Consider the following 24,127-nt stretch of genomic DNA (forward strand, 5'->3'; position numbering starts at 1 on the left):
ACCTAGTCAGAGTACCAGTTCCACGTTTCAAGCTAATACTTACAAAACAACTGCGAGTCTTCGAGATTTGATTATTATTCTTTACTGTTTTTCTGAGTAATCAAATATACCTTGAAAAAATGAATTAAGTATAAAAAAATCAATTCTAAAAAAAGGATAGATAATCTGAAGAGAGGAGAAGGAAAATGTTCTGAAAGATATGAAGAAATTTTAAGACAATGGACTAAGGATTGGGACTAATTGGGATTAAGGACAATGGACTAAGGACGTATTGAAATTGAGGAACTGGATCATTACAGTAGAAATTCGTCAAAAACGGTATAAAAAAGCTTCGACAGTTTTTCCCTTTCCATCAGGTTTTTTTGCCCTTTTTCTCACAACGTAGCATTTTCAGGAATGAATTGACCCAAGATGAATCGAGCGGGGCAAAAAATCTGTTTTAATGTCCTTGGTATGGACATTAAGCCAGACTAATTCGCTAAACTGGAATGAAACTATCCTACCTCTAAATACGCCCTGATTGGAAATGTCCTACGTAGTCCAAAAAAAGAAAAAAATGGATTAGGAATCTATCTTATGGGAAATTTTGTGCTGAATCGAACTTGCAGTCAAAATTGGCATCACGCCGTTAGATGTCTTCCAAACTGCCTTTTTCTCTCTTATACTACGTTATCGAAATAAAGCTACGCGTCAATTAGACTTGGGCCAATTCGGAGGATTGATAACCGGAAGCAATAGAAATATAGATGCTTTCAATAATTTAATTGGTAATGATTCGTTAGCTTTTTTCCATAAGCACAGGGGTTAACTGGTAAATATTGAAATTTCATTTTTAAATCAATTGTCCTATTTATAAATAAAGTAAAACAGCTCAGTAAAACAATAAATAGGATTGGAAATATATTATACAAAATCATTTTTTTACACTTTCCTAGTCTTAAACAAATATACGGAACAATTATGAATTACTCAACAAAATATAAAAATGAAAAGAGCGGAACAGAAATTTTGGAGATAGCACAAATGAGTGATGGCCCAGGGGTACATATGTTGCAGCGAATCACACAAATATAATCAACCAGAGCGACAATTTTCTATACAGCTGGCTCCAACTATGCTAGAATGAACTTCCAATTAGAACTGACCGGTGCAGGGGTGCTTATTGAGGGCGAGGAGAGTTTCCCCCAAGATTTTTAAAACAGTTTCTTTGGTATTTTCATTGAAAAATAAAATCGCAAAAACAATTCACCGCCCCTTTAGATTCTTAAATATCTTTTTTTTTGCGACTTCCTTAAAAAAGAATTGAAGAAAATTCTTGCACCTCCCACATTTTCGTGGACTGCTTACTGTAAACGCAGCAAATCTAGCAGGTCTATTGGCAGCTCACTCAGGAAGCCAGTTGTGACTGTTATTAAAAAGGGGGTAGGTGTCAATTAAATCATTGCTTGAGAACATCCATTAAGAGAATTCTGAGAGGTCAATTGTCATTAACAATAATTAATTACTTCGTCGCACAATGCAGGATCGTACTAAAATTAGCCTCTTTTATAACTGTAATGAGAAGAGAGGAAAAAACATATTATCCGGCATTTTGGAAACGAAATAACACAGACAAAAGGCATATAGTGCAGATGTCTAACTGAGCAATGTTTTGGTAACCGTTGAATTTGGTGCTTGTGCTCGTCTATTCTCAGTTTCTTCCCAAGATGTTTTCATGAGCGCTTACAGTCAAAAGCATGCTTATTCAGAGCATTTAAACTTTACAAAACATTTCAAGATAATTAAATAAAACTTATGTAATAGACATAAATACTTGTGATTACTTGCGTTTTGGAACGAATATAATAATAAAGAGCTAATTATCGTTCCCGGGAAAAAATAATTCTGGATCATACACTTAATCTGATTTATGACCCAATCACTTCTCAATTTTACAGTATCCGAAAGAGATACGCTTATTAGTGGCTCTAATTGAAATATTTTTGTGAACATAACATTAAGACATTCATTGTGGTGCTATGGTAAGAGTATTTGATCACAGAAGTGGTGTATATTCGGGGCAGTGATTAAAAACACGTGAACAAACGCCTGAACCCCATCAGCAAGAGGACATAAATTACACTGTTGTATTTGTAGCTTATTGTTTTTGCTAAAAAAATATTCCAGAGAAAAATTTGGCAGAAAACCGAAACTAGTGTTCAAAACGGCAGTGCCAATTCACAAAAATATAAAAAGGAGATGTTCAATTTATTTTTTAACAGGAAGACCCAGAAATAGATATTTTTCAGAATCTGGGAAGATGAGTATAAAATTCAGCGGCGATTACCCCTCCTCTGTCAACCCCAATCGGCACCGTGGCTCAAAGTTTAATAGAAAATATTTACTCTTTAAGTTCCAGGCATTATTCACAGAATTAGAGATATCACTATGTTGCGTAAAGATAAATGTTTTTCAGATGCTCTTCAAATACCCAAAACTTAAAAAATTGAAATACAGTTTATAAATCGTACAATCACTCTCTTTTCCTTAGCGTCAAATGACAAAATTGAGATAAGAAAAGGGTATAAGTCACCTCTTTAGCTTACCGGAGGACCAAGACCGTTTAAAATTTAAATTCAAAAAAATACAAAATATCCACTAAAAAACAGAAAAAAAACAAAAAAACAAGCTGCTTTGGACGCTCGTGACTTTTGATTTCTCTTTGATGTCAAGAGAAAAAATTTTCCCCGCACCATAAAGAGTTTAAATAAAGCTTTTTGAATTTTTAAGAGACTGTATAAATAATATTGAAGACCACACTGGCTTTCCATCATAAAAACAACAACAAGAAAAACAATATGGAACTTATTTAAGACGGTGAATTTTTTTAAACTTTAGATGAATATTTCGGTTCTATATCCATAGCCGTCCAATACCCAAGTCTTATTTTATTTATAAATGTGGTTTCCTGAGGACGGTTCTTGGATATAGAGCCGAAATATGTATTCAATATTTAAATAAATTTCACTGTCTTAGATGAATTCCCTATTGTTTTACTTGTTAGAAAAGGAACAATTAGATTTGAGATATAGATGTATGAACCAATTCATTTTTTCAAATCATAAGACTCTTAACTTTGTTTGTTACTTTTAGCTACAAAATTTTTTTCTCATATAGTGATACCTCAATATAAGGGTTGGTAGCTCCAACGTAATTAATATACACACGGGGGGAGGGATGCGAATCAAGGGCCCCCTAGATTTTGGAAAATCTCTTTTTTATGGTATTTTCATTTAAAACTGAAAACCAAAAACGCCTTCCTTCAGATTTTGAAAAAATGTCGCTTTTTGCCGTCATTGAATAAAACCTTTCTTATTGCAAGAACTTTTTTTTTCTATGTGACATAAAGATTACATTTACATGCATATCAACATGAAATTTAAGAGGCAGGGGGGGGGGCAGGGGAATTATTAACGCCAAGAAATTCCTTCTTGCCTTTTCTTTGCTCTTCACCGAGATTCAAATGGTGATATATCCTATTTTCCCATTAAAATGCAATATTTACTGATTTCTTGTTTACCAGGATATTGCCTCCCATACTGACGTCCATGGGAACGTCATTTTTGTCGTTTCTGGTCCCCCCCCCTCACTATAAATATCTAGACGGTGAAATTTTATCAGGGAGGATGATCAGTCTTGAATGATCATCATTGAAGAAAATTGAGAACATTCCTCCTTATACATATTCGTGAATTGGGACCCCGATGAGTATTTTCCTTGAACCCATTTGGTTCCTAAGATGCTTAAAATTATATTTAGTCTGAAATGTGTTATATCCTCATTTTCTGCTCATAAGAATATTCGGCGATTGGAGCTTTTGATAAAAAAGACTATTTCATGGATGTCTAAAGATCTCAAAACGCATTTTTTTGTTTTTCCGCTTCCCATGAATTTTGTGTTGCATAATGCACATAAATTTTGAATTAATGCTGTCAAACTGGTCTGATTCAGTCTTGTTCAGATAATATTTCATATTTTTGTTTTCGTTCATCTAAATTAAAAGCTGTTTCTTTTTTTTTTTTTAAGAAACTAGAGAAGGTATGCATACCTTCTTAAATTAAATAAGGGACATCAAGCTAATCTTTAACTAATCTAAGATTATTTAAATAATTAGATTATTTAAATAATACAATTTTTAATTGATAAAAGTAGTTCGGAAAAATGCAAGCTCCTGTATGACTCATTATCACTAACTTCCGTATTTAATTAACTTATAGTATCTATTAATTTACAATGTCGAAACATGGCTCTTCATGTCATCACGTTAACTTCTAGGAAAACATGTGCGTGGGCACTTTTCGGTGCAAGGAGGGGGGGGGGCCAATAATTTAAAGGAAAAATTTGTTTGATGATTTTGCGTGCTCATAATTTAAAAAGAAATTTAGGATTTAAGTGGGCAGGTCCCAAACGCCCCCCCTCCTGCGTTCGGCTATGATAGTTGCAGTTGTTTATAACTTACTTTGAACGTAAGCTTGTACGATTTAAGTGCATTTATTCTTGGGAAGGGGCGGCATATTTCAATGCTCTGGGATCAATTTTGGCCTGTAGATTTTATCTTTCGCCCTCAAAGATTAGAGAGCCAAAAGAATGTTGCCAAATACAAGGAGCCCATCAACCAGAATTTATAAGATTTTGATTACAATACCGTTTTAGTAGACCTACTGTTTTATTGCATACAATAAGGGGATGTTGCCTATCTTCAAAATAGAACCACTGAGAAGACAAAGAATTTGGGTTAGAAAAAAAAAGTCAATGAGTCAGAAATAATAGAGAACAAAGAAGTGACAACAGCGACAGTTCTTCAAATAAGCTCCTTTATTTTATAGTGTGACTTACTAATGAGGATCTCTTACTAATATTGGCCAAACAAGTTAAAAGACCATAAAAAAACGGACATACAGAGTAGAGGCGCCGATTTGCGAAAATTTAGATAAGGAGGCAAGGATTTATTGATTAAAGAAATGAAATTACTAGAAAATGTTTTTCCAAATCCGGGATACGAGCATTTATAAAAAAAAAAAAATGAAAATACCAAAAAATAGTCATGTTTAAAACTCTATGCCTCCGATTCGCGTCCCTGGTACGGACCATCCAACCCCTGTCATACAAAAAAAAAACGTATAACAAAAATGTGCAATTAACATCCTATATTAAATCTACGTCTAACAATCAAAGTAAGAATAACAATGCAGCCATTAGCTGGCTACGGTCTGAGATCGCAATGTTTCAAATTAAACAACATACAGAAAATATTTACATTATAAACATCAAACAAAATATGAAATTCTGCCTAAGGGGATGAGTATTTTTGGAGTAATCTAAGTACAGATCCTTCTCAGAAAACTATAGCTACATTACCTTTGTCAGGTATCTACAGTTATATTATCTAATTTTATTTCTTATTAAGAAAGTCCAAAATCATTAAATAAGTTAAAAAAAACACACAAATAAATAAGAAGCACACTCATTAGGATATTAAAGATCGGTTGCATATGTAAGAGCAAAAGAAACTCAGTTATTCAATGAAAAAATTGCGATAAATGCTGCCCTAGGCCGGTTGTGACGTTCCTGGGAATTTATTTAAGTAACAGGTCCCTTTCCCCATGAGCCCTGCGAAACCTGGGGTCAAACCACGTACCCAAAATCCAGGGATGTATGCAGGGTAAGGCCGACCCGAAGCCCGGGCACACGGAACCCTAAATTATCTCGTTCAAATTACCAATTTCAATTTTTATTATTCCTCCTACCCGAAAAAAAATCCTGCGAATCTGTGACCGTACTGCCAAAGAGAGATCAATTCACTAGCTTATCAGAGATGAATCAACACCTCAGGTGATAAATTAATGAAAATATAATATTATCCTGTTTCAAAATATTAGCAGTTACACAACTCTGTTGTATTGAATCATTTTGTAGAGTAGTATTGTCGTACTATTTGTTAATGTTAAAATTCTATTATTTAAAGTCGCCTGTCGACGAGTTAAGTCTAGATAGTCAGGCTTCTACAATTTCACTTCCTTTATCCTTAAGCAGTATTGGCGCAAATAATTCGGAACGTACGTAATTTTGATTTCGTTATTCTGGGTCGCTACTGCATCATTTTCATCAATGTTCAGGCTCAAACTTCTTTTGTTCTTACTTTAAAAAATTTTCTCATAAAAAGTTTCTCAGGTTGAAATAAGCAGATTATTCAACACATTTAGCGAAAATGGCACACATCTACACAATACAGAACAAAAAGAATCATTGACTTTCAAATCAACTAAGTCTTGTCAAGAGTTGTTTGCACATCCAAAACAGGTCTGAAATAATATTTAAGACTCCAAAATTTTGATGTTAAGACTTTTTTGATTTGCCAAAGCAAATAAAAAAATCAATCAATATAAAGTACGTTTTATGAATTTGATTCATGACATGCTTATCAAAACATGCGCTGATTTGATATCTACTACCCAAGAGAAAACCCATTGAGCAGCATTTTTTTTGTGAGTGTGGGCTTTACTCTTGGGTATTTGAAATACACGAAGCATGTTTTGTTCATTTTTGGGGGGTTAAAAATGTGTCTATCCTGATATAGCAAAATTATTCTAGCAAGCAAGTGTGCATTTAAGATTTTTGCTCGGGGGAGGGGGGGAGGGGTTTACAAAACAAATTAAAAAACATGTCAAAAATTTGTTTATATGCATTTTTGTTACTTTTTTAGGAGTTGGAAACATTTGTTGTTTAGGGGGGGGGTCAAACATTGTAGCCCCCCCCCCATGGATACAGCCAAGCTAGAAGGATGCCACATAATCGAGGATCATTTTCTTTAAAAATAAAAAGAAACAAGATGAAAAAATGAAGTATGGCCGAAAAACAGGATTTTGATATCCAGATACACTTCTCAAGCACGTGCCCAAGATTTTTTTGGGGAGGGGGGCCCTTCTTAAATTTAGGACAACGTAGGTTCTTAATAGGTTAAACAGGTCATATTAGTCTATGTATTCTCAATCCCAACAGAAAAAGTGAAAATTCAGTGACGAGTCTCTTGTGAAGGCTTAGTAATGGGCTATACTTAAAAGGCTAAGGAATTCCTCAATCCCAACAGAAAAAGAGGAAAATTCAGCGATGAGTCTCTTGCGAGAGCTATGATAGAGGTTTTTCAATTGCAACAGAAAAGGGTAAAAATTCAGGGATGATTCTGTTTCGCTTCTAGAAAACTACTTCATTCACAGCAAAGTTTGGCATTCACTTGAAATGACTTAGCAACCACTTTAAAGCTTGATATGAAGTTACCACTTAAAATCACTTGAAGCAAATTTAAATGCAAAACAAAGATTGACACACAGTGAGCTGTTTCAGTACAAAAAAGCAGAATTGTTCATTATTAAATTGACTAGAACTGGAATTAGCGTCTAAGAGAGCCCATTAGTTCAATTGGTGGCACACTGCTTAAATCATCAATTGTATCTTCATCACTTTCATTATGTCCATAGAGATCGGCTAGTTTACCAAATCGCTGGCCCCATTGACTCAAATAATCAAACTCCTGTTCGTCGTCATCTGTTCCTATAAATAAAAACAGCGTTAAAACAATTTAAAATTCCTCACGTTGCCTAGATATTTGAAATGATAACAATGCAATCCAATTTATCCATATCTACCTTACAACTACTATCCCTTCATAAGTGTCACTTCACTTCCGAAAATTTAGTCAATTTTTTTGCAGCAGAGATAACCATATAAGCATATTACCACCACTTACGTCAAAAAAGTAAAAAAATATCAAGAGAAACATTTAAGCTGCGTATCGTTTGTTTCTTCGTAATATTACATCCGTTGTAATATTAATATACCGTAATATTATTTGTAATATTAATGTTATTTTTGTGTCTTATTATGTGTCAGCCTCTAGTATATGCTAATCTAGTTTTTTTGCTAAATTAATTTTACAAATTTTTTTTTTCATTGATTTGCAAGATCCAAAGATAGATTGAAACGCCTACCGTTCGAAGAAAACGTTTCTCAAATTCACCTATCTCTTATTATGTGTCGGCTTTTAATAGCTACAACCGTTCGAACATAATGTCTTATCAAATTCATTGGTGTATTATTATATATTAGCTTTAGGTAAATAGCTGACAGCTTTAGTGTCCAGTTTTTTTCAGTTTTGTCTGCTTATTTTGTGTCAGCTTAAAAAAAAACTGGTCTATTTTTTTCTTTATAAAAAAATCACCTAAAAGTAAGGAGCAACATTAAAACTTAGAATGAACAGAAGTTATTCTGTATATTAGGGTGGCTACCCCTTCCTCAACCCTCGCTCTTAACGCTTAAGTCTGAAAGTTCTTTAAAAATTACTTTTAATTCAAATTCAACGGCCCTTGTGTTTAAGCTATGTTGCTTGAAGAATTGTGACAAAGAGCCAAACTTTAGCGTAAAGAGTGAGCATTGAGAAAGGGGTAGCCACCCTTATACACAGAATAAATTCTGTTCTTGTTAAGGTTTAATGTTGCTCCTTACTTTCAGATGGAAAACTCGTTTTTTATTAAATTTCTGACAGTTTCTCAAATTCTGCCAAGGGCGCGGGAGGAGAGCTAGTTGCCGCCAATATTTTTAGTCGCTTAAAAAAGACACTATAAATTTTGATTGCCATTCGAATGACCCCTCTCCCGATCTTCTAGGATCATTGGTTAGATATGATCATCCCTGGGAAAAACAAACAAACAAACAAGCATCCATGATCTTTCTTCCGGCAAAAATACAAAAAAACAAAAAAAAAACTGCAGACAGAAGCTTGAAACCTCTGCAGCACCATTCTCTGACATGCTGAGCTTGATGATATACATTTTCATTATGATTACTTGACTTGTTAGAGGTGTTTCCCCATTTTCGAAAATAGGGCAAATGTTCTGAGGCCCATAGCTTTCGATGGGTAACATTAAACTTTATGAATTTTATATATTTGGAATGAGCATGAAAAGCCAATTCTTTTGCTATATCAATTGCAAATAAAATTTTACTTCTTAGACTTTCGGTTACTATTGGGCCAATTCGCTCCTTACTAACGGTTGGTTCCCACAAACTGTTAGATATATGTTAAGTGTGAGCGTTATTTCGTTGAAATTTATCCTTGTCTATGACAGCTTGTATGAATAAAATGATTCCAATACATTACAATTTTAAATCAAACTCGGATTATTCCTATTTCATTTCATGTCTCATTAAACCTTGTACCTTGGGGATGAATTCGAATGCTCAGCATCCTAGGAGAAGTTTGACACTTTAAGTGTTTCTTAAAGCTGTTCATTATGTCCTGGCAAAATATATAAACATTTTCTTCATTTGAGGCTTAGTATGCACAGGCACAGTTTTACCAATAGTCCCAAGAGCCCCAGGCCTAGGGGCGCAAAATGCCAAGGGGCGCAATAAATATATAACTGAATGATTGTTTTTCTTGACAAAACCCGGATTTAATTTATCGTCAAAGAGCCAGATGCACTCTGCCACTGCGCTGTCTATTCACAGAAAAGTGACTTTAAAACAACACCGGAATTCCGTGGCCACTTATAGACTGTCAGATGTCTGTCAAGAATGGCAGCTGAGAGTTCGGTATCACCTCTCTCTTTCATTACTTTTGGCTTAAAAGTTGTGTTCTGTTCAGTGCTTCGCCTATCCCCAAATTTTCAGGGATTTCTCCAAAAATATCGCAAAAATGGTGCGGAAAAAACGCTTAGACCAAGAAGCGTCATAGCTGGACATATCCCGATTATAAAGTTTACCCCCTCCTCTCTCCTCCCATAATTTTTAAACAAAGGAACGCTTAGAGGCGTAAGTAGAACACCACATCTGCCCTTACATCAAGTTTTATTTCAATACTAGCTAAAAAGGTAATATTGAAATCGGCTTCATCGGCTTTTTGTCAACAACCTCCACCGGATCCGGCTCTACAGTCCGGTTCTATCCAGCTCTATGTGAAAACTTTATATTGCTCCACAAAGTCCTACTTAATGCGAGCTGTTTTTGCAATCTTTGAAATGTCTCGAAATTCTTGAGAATATTCGAGTAGTAATCTAATGAACCCCACATAAACTGATAAACCCCAGAAAAAAAACTGACTTACTATGAACAGTACTTGTAATTCAACAAATGTCTCAAAATTCTGAAGAATGCTCGAGATTTAATGAAATGTATTCTTTTTTGGTGAGAAACAAAAAATGAGAAATAATCGACTTTAGAAACTATATATAAAAATATAATTAAAAACGAGGGAGATTTTCGGCCAGCGGAAAAAACGAAACAAAATACAAAAGCAGTTATTTCGGCAAGGCCCCAACAAACTGTCCTCGATGCAAAAAAAAAAAACAAAAACAAAAAACAAGAAAACAACTAACCTTTTGAAGTGAACATTAACAAAGCAGAAAAAACGCTAAAACAAATAAAGAAAAAACCAAGCCAGAATAAATGAAAGACCATTCACAAATTAGATTATGCAACAATTCTCCCCCTATCAATTAGCTTAACTTGTCTACAGACAAGACAACAGGCTACAGGCTACAGGCAACAGGCTACAGGCAACAGGCTACAGGCAACAGGCAACAGGCAACAGGCTACAGACAGACAACAAGGCTCAGCTGGCACATTAAAATAAATTCTAGAAGAAAAAAAAATTACAAAAAAAACTGACTTACCAGAGGCCAGAGACGATAAAGACCCAGCTGTACTGCCCCCTCCTTCATACGCATAATTTCTAAGATCGTCAAAGGGTGGTGCTGTTGTATCATTATCCGCCCGACGCTTATGCTCCTCTATAAACATACCCACAGTAGATTCTCCTGGCATTATTGGTGGGGGTATATAAGGCATGGCAGACTTGAGGGGTTTTAGATCACGTGGCCCCAGGCCATAAACTGGTGGACCGCCAATTGGTATCTGAAGAGGAGTTATATCATAAGCAGTCATGTCGTCCTCTCCTAAAATTAAAGCAAATTAATTATTTTAATTGACTAATACCAACACTACACAAGAAGAAAAAGAAGAAAGAAGAAAGAAGAAAGAATAAAAAGAAGAAAGATACGAAAAAAAAGATACTCGTTGTCAGAAAATGCAATGCTATAGTCTGTTTTGATAAGCAACCCTTAACAATGAAATAAAGGTTATTTTAACTACACTAATTAGCGGCAATGTAAATACTGAGTGCATAAATAAATAAAATAGCTTGATATATAACAAACAAGTTTTTCTAGCTGTTTCGTTTTGATAATTTTTATTCACACAAAATTTAATTAAAGAAAGACGCGTCATTTTCGAATTAAAAATAAAAAGAGCGACACTAAAACTTCGGTAAAAGAAGAGAAACTATCCTATGCAGAAGGAAGCCTTTGAACCACTAAGCCACCTACCCTTTACACTAAAGTTTAATTTTTCCACAAGTATGCTTTGAAAATGATAATAATGCCTGAAAACAGAATTATATGTTATACACAATAATTGAGATACTATAACCAATGAAAAAGTACAATCCATTTTCTATAAAGATATATATGATTCAGGACATGATTCAAAAATTCGACAAAAACGGAGGGGTTCATCAAATAAATATTGCCCCCCCCCCGCCAGAAGCTCAGCGTAGATTATTAGTTTTGACATAGATCAGCCAAACAGGCCTCAAGCGCATTGAAAAAGTAGCATAGCTATGTTTGCATGTTTCATAAACGGGTAGGGGTTTGACACTTAAGAAACGTACGTAGTCCCAAATGCTCATATTTTGACAAATGGACCGTTCTAAATGATCCATGGAGGAGGACATGTTTTAGGGTGGATTGAAGGGAAAATCCTTTCCTGTTACAGAAATAAATACGAACCGTGAAATATTAAGTGAATTTAAATTAATCAAATGAAATTGGAATAAAAATGAAATGAAAGTGAAGAAGAAAACGTACCACCACCCTCGTCTTCGTAGTTGATGATGTTCTCTCTGACGTCATCGTCAGGTCCAGGATATTTGACAGCTGCTTCGCGTCGACGCGAATATACAACATATATTAGCACCAATACTGGAAAAAATAAACCAGGAAAAATTATAAGTAATGATAATTATCATTAATAATATGATAATAGTAAAAATAGGGATAATCAAAAATATTTTATCATTATTTATCATTACATGCCCAAGGAAGCATTACAACAGAAAGAGAACTCACATCAACAAGAGGAATACAAACATATAATAAACACAGTTCAATTAACTGCGAAGCGCTCTGGGTATGTTTATATCGTCTATAGAAGTGACCTCTCAAAGTATCCAATTTTAAGTTGTCTACAAGAAAAGGATACCCTACGCATCAAGACTGAAGTGAAGCAGTTATTCAAGTGTTAGAATTTCTTTTGAAAGTCAGATTTCGAGAGACGGGCACATCTCTTCTCAATGGAGGGAGTACTGTAATAGGATCAATTATATTAAATAATTAAATGAAATTAAAATACGCAAAATACAAAACTGCACAGTTTAAAACTACCTAGTTATGAAAACCCGTAGTTGGTCAGATAAGAAAAATATAGGAAACCCAGGGCAGTTTGAAATACCCACTTTATTGATAGCGTACTGATAGGGATGTGGGATGAGATAATGAGAGTCAAGAGCCCAAAATTATGATTGGGGAATAAAGCATATAAACCCCAAATTTTAGAGAAAGGGGGCCTTGGCCCTTTGCTATTTGTAAATTTATTTGGAAGTGCTATTTATTGATTGATCGTTGATGTTGGTCTGTAAATCTTTAGAAGGGCCATATTCTTGTTTCTATTTCTCAAGCCAATAAATATAATCCAAAAATGAACTAGGTTTTCCTCTTTCAAGACTCAGTAGGATATCGACTAAGTGCTACTATCCCAGTTGGCCTTTGTTAGCTTCTAAGAAAGAGATTGTCCAGGCCCAAGTTTGGGACCACGGGACCACCCTTAACAGACCGTGGTACAGACGCAGCCAGTTTCAAATGTAACATTTACACAATTAATAAAATGTAATTAAATACATAATACATAATGAAAAAGATAATAACATGCTAAAGATAATAAATACGTTATTATTAAATGACAAAATGTTTGTACTCTTGTACCAAACTTTTGAATTTCTTTTTTTCTGCCTACAAATTAAAATAGTTTTTTAAGTGTTGCTTGTAGTTGCCTTTAAACAAACTCAATCATTTAGTTTATTTATACGGGAGGAGTGGGTAATTTGACTTTTTTTCAAGGAAAATAGCAAGACATTTTTCAAATCTTGAGAAGGGGGCAGCCCCACCCCCATTAGCGCCCCTACTAATATTATTACTAAAGTGAGAAACAGAACGTATTCAAGGGAAAGATTACAAATTGCATATCCATAAAAAAAAGTTCAGCATCTGTTAGTCAAAGAAAAACACTCTTTGTAAAAATATGGCTAGGCTAAGCATAATCTTTCGTCACTATGACCGTTTTCAAAGCTATTCTAATAGGGAACGGGTTTCATAAAAATATCAGTTTTTAACAATTGTCAAAGAAATCCAAAAATGTCAGTACAACCTTTTGGGTTAATAACAATAATTCTAGTTTTTTGATTAAAATCCATCAAAACAAAGTTAAAATTTAGGCTAGTGGATGAATTGGAGAAGACAATAATAATTGAAATTAGCACAAGCTCTAGTTTTAGTTCATTTGATAATATTGTTCATATGGATAATTAAATGGTTAAAATTAGATTAGCGAATACTAAAAGAGGTCAAACTTGAACTTTGGCGAAAGCAAAGTTTTGGTAAAGAAAAAAATAAAATACAAAAAATAGGCTGACACATATTCACCTGTTAAGTTCCAAAACCTTTAAAGGAGGGCAACATATACAATTTTTTTCAATGTTTATATCTTTTTTGGTTAGTAACTTGATAGTTTTAGCTCAAATGACACTGAAAAAATTCTGATTTCGAAATCATAGACAAAATCCAGTTTTAATAACTCTTATAACATTTTAAAAGACTCCACTTGCAAAGTATATATAAAAAATGTTGGTCAATATTTAGTGCTCAAAATCTAATTTTATGTAAACAGTATTTAGTTCTTTTTAAAAAATTGAAGTTTTCCTTTCCCTTTATTAGCGGCTATCAATAAGAAAATCTCCTTTCCTACTGCACTTTGCTTTATTTTTCTTTACTGAATCTCTAAATTCTGTATTTCTATTAAATTTTAATTTATTACATTCAATATCTATTTCAATAGTTTTATTATTTTCAATCAATAAATATAATCGTAATTTTTTATAGGAGTTATTATTAGTTTAACCTCGAAATATTTTGATTCAGATATTTTCTTATTCTCAACTATTTAGAAAAATGAATACAAATATTTATCTAATTTATCAGAAAAATATTTACACATTTATTCCAACTGTCAATTCAAGGTGTAAGGCGTGAGATTCCAGTGGAATTAGTTTTTAATTATTCAAATTAAATTTAATTAAATCTCATTTAGTTATTTAGCAAAATTTGAGGGTTTCCTTTTTCTTTTAAGTGTCTACCAATCACAACTTTTACATTCCTGTTACACTTCACTTTATTTAATTTTTATTAAATTTCAAATTTCGCATTTCAATTAAATTAAATTTAATTGGATTTACTCTGATTATTTTCAATCTAAAATATTAATTATCATTTTTGTAAATAGCAGTTATAATATTTATTAGCCTTTAAAAGTTTGATTCAGGTGTTTCCTTATTCTTAATCGTTCAAACTAGTAAGTAAATATTTGTCTAATTCATCCGACAAATGTTTATATATTAGTTTTTTTGTATTTTCTACGGTTTCAATGATAAATCAAGGAGTTAATTTTGGGATTCCAACAGGATTAGTTTTTCAATTTTCTTTGATTCTAACTTTTAATCAAGAAGAAAGTATGTGACTTAAGCGGGCCGCAATAAAAAAGTTACAAATGTGATTCTAGTGGGTCTTTTCGGCAGGTGTGATTGTTGTTAAAGTGCCAACTTTTTCAAAATAAGAAAATTTTTTGCCTCCTTAACCCATCTCAGGTCTATTCTATGTCTAAAATCACACTTTTCTAAAAAAATATATATGGTTGTTACAAAACATGAAGTTATTATAGCAATTTCCGTCAATATTGCCATGTGAAATCGTGAAAATAAATCAGCAAAATTAATTACTTAAATTTGACAACGCTGTTCATCCCTAAAAATTCAAATATTAACATATTGTTTCCAAATATAGCTACACCTTCAAAGGAAAGGTATATCTTCTTAAGCTATTCTGTGCTATATTTTTATAGTTTATTTTTACTAATTTTTTCCTCACGTTTCTTTCTTTTAAACTTGGTATCAAAACTACTCAAGTGCACATTGTAGCTTTTCCATTAAAACCGATTTCCTCACTTTCCCTAATTTTTAAAGACATTGCGTATAAATTTTACATTGCGTATAATTTTACATTGCGTATAATTTTACATTGCGTATACATTGCGTATAAATTTTTTGTACATTATCACTCAACCAATTCAAACAAAAGAGTATCAATTTTTAGTGTCCTTGATAATTTAAGGACATTCATTTCAAGACAATTATATCTATTTAATATCCATAAGTATTTTCAGACGGATACTCGTAAAATGATATTTTAAACAAACAAGACAAAGCAGAAATAAGAAAGAGAATTACAAAGGAGTCACCAACATTTTTTTCAGGCTTAATATTCTGGTGTTCCCAAATTTCACTTAAATCCAAACATCGTAAAATTAGCAAGTAGAGTGGTGAAAAAAAAAAACTTTCAAAAACTTTTTCAAGAAACTGTTTGGGCCAAACAATTTTCATTTTCGCAAGAGGTCTTTTATATAAAAAAACAAACTTTTTCAACATTCAAATTCAGCACAATTTTTAACATTTGAATCATAAAGAAACTTTTTGGGCCAAACAGTTTTCATTTTCGCAAGAGGTCTTAAAAAAAAAAAAAAAAAAAAAAAAAAAAAGTTTTTCAAAGTGAAGAGACCTTTTAGAACTTAAGACGAGCAGAAATTAAGTCCTATAATAGTTAAGACTTAAAACGACCAGAGATTACTATCAAAGAATAAATGAACCTGAAACCGAACAGAAATTATAGTGAATAATAACATCAAACATAAAGATAACAGAAACTGATATAGACGAGTAAAACAAATTCTAAAACGAATAGAAAATGAATACTCAAGTCAAACTTTAAACGAACAGAAGTTATCGCAAACAGCAGTTTCGCTACTGCTACCCCCCTCATAACCGTAAACCTTCTAAAGTCTATTGCATAATTTGTGTTATATTTAAAAGTATATGTATTTTGAACAGTGTGATTTAGTTTTTTCATAAGATCGACGAAAAATAAAACACTATTCAAGATAAGTGGAAAGAACTAATGAAAATAAATTGAGTATTTAATAGGCTATATAATGATATCAATTCCTGAACATCTCAGCAATTCAAGATTCAACATTTTGTTTAACAGTGTTTCTATTTTATTTTTCAATGTTATAAAAAAAAGTTTTATAACTATATTTTTAGGGGTACTAGAATTTTCAATTTCCAATTTAATGAGCCCCTTCCAAAGTTTCTATGGCCACCCCTTCTGTATGAAGTGGCTCTGAAAAGAAAATACGTGAATAATACATTGAAGGGTTATGGCTTTTTACTACAGGCAACGCTGAGCGTTGCCTCTGATAAGCAACATTAACAATGAGACATAGAACATACCAAGCAATGCCAAAATACATGCGATAAGGGCCAAAATAAAATCAGGTGATGTGGTAAGGGTGGCACCAAGCAATTGGAATTCACAATGAGGCCCTGTTAGTCCAGCAGGACATATACATTCGTATTCTCTTTCATCTTCGTAATTCACGCACGTGCCCCCATTTCTACAGGGAAAGGACTGACACTCGTCTATGTCGACACAAGTGGGACCAAATTGTTTTTGTCCATGGGGGCAGCTGAGAAGTAAAAATTAAACATGCATAAAAAAAATATAAAAAAGCCAGATAACAACAATAGGATTGACACGTGTACGGTTCTGGATCCCAAACATTAAAAGCTGCAAATAATAACGGTAAGACAATCAAACCTGCAACAGTAGACAACACGAAAACTCGGCTTTTCTTTAAAGTTTTAAACTTTTCACCTGTAATTTTATAAAATCCGTACAAGTTTACAGTGTGATTCGGCTAGATCCATCCCTGTCTAATGCCTTACTGTGCCAATAAAATGTCTAAAGCTAGCTATGTCATTAAAATGTCAAAAGTCTACTGTGTCAGTTTTCCTGGACAAGGGCCAGAACTCATAAAGGGGGAATTAAAGCCGATTGAAATTTATGTAGTCACAAGATCTGGGAATAAAAACGCAATGTTGTTCGTTCATTGAAATGTATATACTGTATGCGAAGCAAACAACAAGTTATCCAAGGGGGACACCTGAGAAATAAAAAACCAAGCATCCATAAAAAAATATAAAACCAGATAAAAAAAGCAGGGTTGCCATGTCTGTGGTTTAAGATTTTAGAACATTAAAAGTTGCAAATAATAATAGTGATGCAACAAAACCAGCAACAAAAGACAACAAAAAAAGCTCGCCAAGAAAAAGTTTACTGGAGAAAGGGGGAGGGAAAACCCTGAGCTATTTTGCATCGACAAATTCAACGAGAACGACGCAGCAATTATTTTAGCTATAAACTAAATTATTTATCGTCATCACTAGTAAGAATCAGCACACCTATCCCACGTAGGGACAAAATTTCCACAATTGATAAATAATAAAATTATATATAATAAAAACGTTATAACAATACCAATAATTTAATGATAAAAACGTTAAAGTCTGTGATAAATAATAAAAATGTACAAAATACAAAATTTAGAGCTTTGATAATTTTGAGAATACTTAAATGAACAAAGTGAAGAACTTTCAGACAAAATCCCAGCAAGATAAATCATACATGGATTTATTGATAAACACCATTGGAGAAAGTAACTGTTTCTATAACACATTTAATAACCGTAGCCTTTATTATTCAATGCAGCTTGAGAATAGAAAAGTAGCATCGAAATCCAGTAAAATTCATTAGCCTGATTTTCAGTGAATTAAAATCAGTAGATAGGAAATGCTTTGCACTGCTCGTTATTCTATTAATCTTCGAAATGATATTAACGTGATAAATTATAAGAAATTCCAATTATCTATTAAAAATATCTGCAGATAGGATTATTAGCTAACAATTTTTATTTAAATTCCAGATAATTATTATAAACAAAGAAAATTCAAAAATAAATAAACCAAAACTTTTATTTTATATAACCTTCAAAGAATTTTATGGTTTTAGCCAAAGAGCATTGGCGACATATAAGAATGCAAACTGGTCTAAAAAAAACAAACAAAACAACAACCATCATCGCTGTCTAGCGTTTGGCATTTCTTCCCTTTTTTCTTAAAGGTTCGTAATTGTGTTTTTGCAACACAAACACACTTATTGTGCAACACAGCGCAACATACTTATTGTTGCACTAATTGTGCCTTATTATTACACTGAAAAACATGCCAAAAAATGCCCGACACTAGATCGTGACTCTGAGGAGCTTACAGTTACACAAATTCGCAAGTAATGTCTGAATTTCAGATGCCAGGTGAGGCGGAAAACGCCCAGTCCTGCTGCAAGAAGAAGAAGCACCAACACTAGATTTAGATGACGATGATGACTTTTGTTTTATCGAGACTGGCGCCAGTTTCCAGCCTTCAAGTTACTTATACTCTTTTGTTTTAGTTGCATTTGGAATAAAGACGAACAGTATAAAAGAAGAATAAACGAACTTATATCAACATAAAAGGATTTGTAAAGGAAGTGCCGTTTTTTTTCAGTTTTCGCCGAGCTTTCTCACCTATGTATTGTTCAGTATCAGTATCAATATCATTAGTATCAGGTAAGTAATTGCGTTCCGGAGAAAGTTTTTTCGGTACTTTAGAAAAAATTATAGAGCTAATTGCACGAAACTTTCAGGGATCAGGGATTAAGGGTTAAATACTGAATTCCAGAAGATTTCTAACTAATCTTTCAAATATTAAAGGGATTTGTTCTATCGTCTTAATCTTATTCATATAATTCAATCAAAAACGTGAATTTTCAGATTCCTACCAGTGATGATGCAACTTTAGGCGAATGAAACAAAACCTGCATGCTAATTAAAAAAAAGTGGTAACTGATCTCTGAGACATTGTACCACACCAGTAATTCAGCTCGAACATTAAATCCAGGGAATCTAAAAAAATCTTAAAATGTTAATGAGAATATGTCTGAAAAAGTTAATTTTTGCCCACTCATCTTAACCAAAAACATGCATTTTTTTTTTAAGATTCCTAATAGCAATGGTGATAAAATTTTGGTGATTAAAATGCCAGGACAGCATCAACAGTTGCATAATTATTAAAAAAAAAACAATGGTAACAGATAACTGAGACTTTAAAACACGCCATGAATCAGGTCAAACATTAAATCCAAGAAATCTCAAAAAGTCATTAACGAAGACTTGTGCGAAAAAAGTGTATTTTTTGAATCCTAATAGCCAGAAACGTGCTTCGCGATTTTATTGTTTTACAACGGCATCAGCAGCTACATGCTAATTTTAAAGACCCTGGCAACTAGTCTTTGAGACCTCAAAACGTCAGGAATCAGACGAAATATCAAATCAAGGGAATCTCTGAAAGTCTTGAAAATATTAAAGAAAATTTGCCCGGAAAGTTATTTTTCACCCTGTCATCTCAACAAAAAATGTGCATAATTTCAGATTCTTAATAGTGATGACGGCAAACTTCAGGTTTGACGGCAAACTTAACAAAACGACACCAGCAACACCTGCATGCCATTAAAAAAACGTTGGCAACATTACGCCATTTACGCCATTGTACATACCAAGAATGACAAGGAGGCACACAAGGATAGCTGCCAGAGCTCCCATACTGAGTCTGACAATTCTACCTTGTTGAAGAAGTTCACAATGGTCCCCTAGGTAGCCCTCCGGGCAGGCACATACATAAAATGGCTCCCGATTGAGGCAAACACCTCCATTTAAACATGGAGAATTTATGCATTCATCTCGGTCAATACAACCCCGTCCGTCTAGCGTTCGTATCCGTGAGTCCCCGCAGCTTGAAAAAGTAAAGGAAAATGTTTATATAATAGATAAAATAAAGACTATACAATAGACGAAAATATGGCAATAAATATAAAAAAAAAACATAGAAGAAGACAGGATATAATAGATACAAATAGACTGATATAAATATAAGAATGATTCTAGGCCTTTTAGAGCCATAAAAGTTATTATCCTATTATGGAATTTTATCTTTGCCAGCTTTAAACAGGACAAGAATAAACTACAGTATTAGAGAATAGAGCACTACACAGAAAATAAGAAAGACCAAACAACACCGAAAAAATAAACAATCACAAAAAAAAAACAATGAATTGTTTATTTTATTTTTTTTTGATATATCGAAAATATTCCGAAACAGAATTGTTTGGGAAAACCCCCTGAGAAGATTACTTTAAAATCCAGATTTTTTCAGAAATTGATACTTTTCCATTTGAAATTTGAACGCGTATGAATTCGCTATCTCCATTTAATTACGAAGGGGGTGGTGCTCACATCCCCCCTTTTTTTATAGAGAATATAGACAACTGGCAAAAGGAAGGAAGAGCAGTAAAAAAATTTCTGGAAACTATTTTTATGAAAAGTAGATGGCTAGAGTTTATGCAGGGATGCCAATTGCTCCCCTCCTAGACATAGAAAAATATCCTTTATGGTATTTTCATTTTAAAAAAAATTTAAAAAGATCCTTGCCTCACCCAATTTTTCAAATCCCCCCCCCCCAATTTTTAAACAATGAATGTTGGTGTTTTCTTAAAAAAAATTAAAAATGATCCTTGCCTCCCCCAAAAGTTTTCGTTAATTGGCGCCCCTGGTGTATATACTATATACATATTGTAAAAAAAATATTTGCTATAAAGGTAATCGATGCATAAAAGCATAGTCTTAATAAGCAAACATATTTTATAATTATTATGAAGTGAAGAAATAAATAAAATAATTGTTTATTTAACCACTTTCTTCGTTACGTCTATTACGTAATACTATGGCTCAGTCTCATTAAGCTCTATTTAGCAACAGTCGTCACTATATAAACTGAGTAATTAAATAAAGCAATTCATCTGTTCTCATGTTTGTGTCAGATTTGACCTCATCACATTTTCTAAGTAAAATTTAAGTAAAAGTAAAATCTATAAAATCTTTACTAGATTGCAGCGGTAGTTGTAACCTAGTAAAGAACGAACTAAACTTTTCGACTGTTCCAGTCTTTTACCTCAACAATCTAGGTTACCAGGACGTCAACTTTTTTAATTTTTTTTCCGTTTAAATTTTTTTGTTATTTTATTTATTGATCTTTTTCTATTTTTATTTCATCCGAGACTCATATTTTGAACTCATCTGCAGCTACACACAGCAGAACCAACGCAAGGACCTTAGCAGTCAAGACGCGTCGCTAATCTAATACATACATGCATATATTAGGGCAAAGGCTCTTCGCTAAGTGAGAGCATTGACTTTTTAATATTTTTCAGAACAATTTTAGGATTTGTATTGTTACCTTTTTACAGTTATTTATGGTTACCATTATTATTTTTATTGTTAGTAGTTACAAACAGAAACAATTAAAACGCAATTGTTCACTTATATCTGTACTTAATTTATATTTTCCTCTGTCGCCAATACGGGCTAATTATTCAAAATCGTCTTGATTGACTCAGTCTATTTCATAATTGTTCATAGTTGTTGTACTATGTTGTTGTTGTTACATAGTACAACTATGTTACACATAGTTGTACTATGTGTAACAACACATAGTTGTTGTTTCTGTTGTAATCTTTGAGTATGTTATCTTTCTGTTTCCACTTTTCGTACTATTTTGTATACTATTTAAGAAGTTGTTGCTTTTGTTGTTATTATTTTTTTTTCTTTAGTATATTATCTTTTTGTTTCCTCTTTTCGCATTTTTGTATACTCTGTCATTGTACATATATTGTATACGACGGGTTTTCAATATATATTATTATTATAAGGAAATACACATGGGACAAAATTATGTTTAGAGACTGACACATATTCAACTTTTGAAAAATCGTCACACATCCACAGGTGGTTAAATAATATAATCTCAATTAATAAAAATATAAAAATAGTAAAAATATAATCCCAAATAATAAAATTCCAAATGTTAACCGCTTCATTTCCCACCACCATTGTATTTTTAAATTTGTATGCTGGAGGTTACAATGAGACATGAGGGTCTCAGGAGAGTGAACCTAAGAAATTTTTCGGGAAAGTTTTACAAAGGAAACTTATATCAGCTACCTATTATTTACACAGAAATTTGACTTTGAATAAAAACCTCCCTTAACCTCGACGCGAAAGCCCAATAGTTAAGTCAGAAACTTTTCGTCTTCTACACTTTCTAAGATATAATATCCACGGGGAATAAATACAGAAAAGGTACAAAGAAGGGGGACTGTTAAGGGGGATAAGTGATTTTAAGGCAGGATGGACAGCTTCCCCTCCCAGAAAAAAACCGCAAAAAAAACGCCAGTGGCGCACATCAACACTTGAGATTCTGTCAGAGTATCGAATCCTCACGATTTTTCGTAGACAGCGGTTTCATTTTTATCACGCGGTTTCATTAAAGCAGATTCGACGATTTGACGATGAAAAAAAATCAATATTTGGAAAATCACTATTTTACAATTTCCCCGAAATAATGAGAAAAGCAGATACCAAGTTTTGGTAGAGGGTAGTCAATATGCACTTTAACTTTTGTGCGTCTGAGGTTATAGGTCACATTGGAGATTAAGATCTCAGAAAAGTTTTTTAGAATAATTTCCGAGACTAACTTGACAAAGCATGACAAGATTAGAAAAAGATATGCATAAAGAAGGAAAAAATAAATAAAAAGGACCAGGATAGTTCCAGTCAATGAAAATGAAAAATGATGCAAATATGTCAGCCGGGACCTCAGCTCATCCGTCCTTAGTGCAAAAATAGGTCAAATGATACCATATCTGGTAAGCGACTAGCTTTAAAAAGAATATTAAATATGATTTAGCTCCTTGAGCTGTCATTCAATATTGTTTTTTTTTTCAGTTACCCTTTCACCGTTACATGGTGTTACGGTATAGCCGTCTCTTGTGTTTTAGTCGTTGTTTTTTACGGTTTATATTGTTTTATATATAATTTTCATTTTTTTTATACGATCTTGTTAAAATTTAGGTTAGTTTAGTAAAGCCTGTTTATTTAAATATTTGGTTTAATTAACGATTTATTTTATCAATAAAATAATGCTTAAAGCGTGTTCAAATCAGTGACAAAGATGGCTGACAAATTAGATTAAACGCCAGGGATAAATTTCTTTAATGTTTCCTCCGCTATTTGTTGGTTAGACTTGATTAAACTGGCATCACACTGCTTCATAGTATTGTATAATATAGCATTGAGTATTGTATAATTCCGAATAAAAAATATTCGAACATCTTAAATTGTCACTCAATATCGGATTTTTGTTGAGTTACCCTTCAACCGTTGCATGCAGAAGGTCTTTGATTTTATTGGCTATTTTTTACGATTTGTTTTCATTTATTTTAGTAGTTGTTTTTAAGGTTTGTTTTTATTTTTCTGATTCTGACGACAGCTGAGCAGAGATTTCGGCCGAAATATTTGCAAGATATTTTCGTTTTCAGTTCGAACTATCCTCGCTTTTTTTTCTTTTTTGCACATATCTTTTTCTCATCTTGTTAAAATTTCATAAAAATAAGATAAGCGTGTATTGCACATGTGTACTTTTCTTTTTGTGAGTGTTAGGCAAGGGCGTATCTAGGGGGCAGGGTTGACCCCCTCCCCCAGAAACGTGTGTCCGACTCAACAAAACATAACAAAAAAGAATATAAATACATTTTTTATGTGCTTTTAAAAGTTTTTTTGTACCCCCCCCCCCAAACAAAAATCCTGGTTACAGCCCTGATCTGAGGTT

The 24,127-nt window shown here is 33.1% G+C and overlaps 1 protein-coding gene across 1 annotated transcript in view; it reads right to left on the reverse strand.

Moving 5' to 3' along the window:
- Positions 1–651: 651 nt before the first annotated feature.
- Positions 652–24,127, reverse strand: part of CadN (neural cadherin) — a 217,471-nt gene continuing 193,995 nt past the window's right edge. The window contains exons 34-37 of the mRNA XM_089100597.1: positions 19,962–20,197; positions 11,958–12,071; positions 10,707–10,988; positions 652–7,587 (exon numbers count right to left, since the gene is read on the reverse strand). Coding sequence (XP_088956723.1) covers positions 7,427–7,587; positions 10,707–10,988; positions 11,958–12,071; positions 19,962–20,197 — 793 coding nt within the window. The 3' untranslated portion in view covers positions 652–7,426. The remainder of the gene's footprint in view (positions 7,588–10,706; positions 10,989–11,957; positions 12,072–19,961; positions 20,198–24,127) is intronic.

Source organism: Artemia sp. Qi Xiang Cuo, chromosome 14, assembly GCF_049724085.1.
Source record: "Artemia sp. Qi Xiang Cuo chromosome 14, ASM4972408v1, whole genome shotgun sequence".
NCBI classification, from domain to species: Eukaryota; Metazoa; Arthropoda; class Branchiopoda; order Anostraca; family Artemiidae; genus Artemia; species Artemia sp. Qi Xiang Cuo.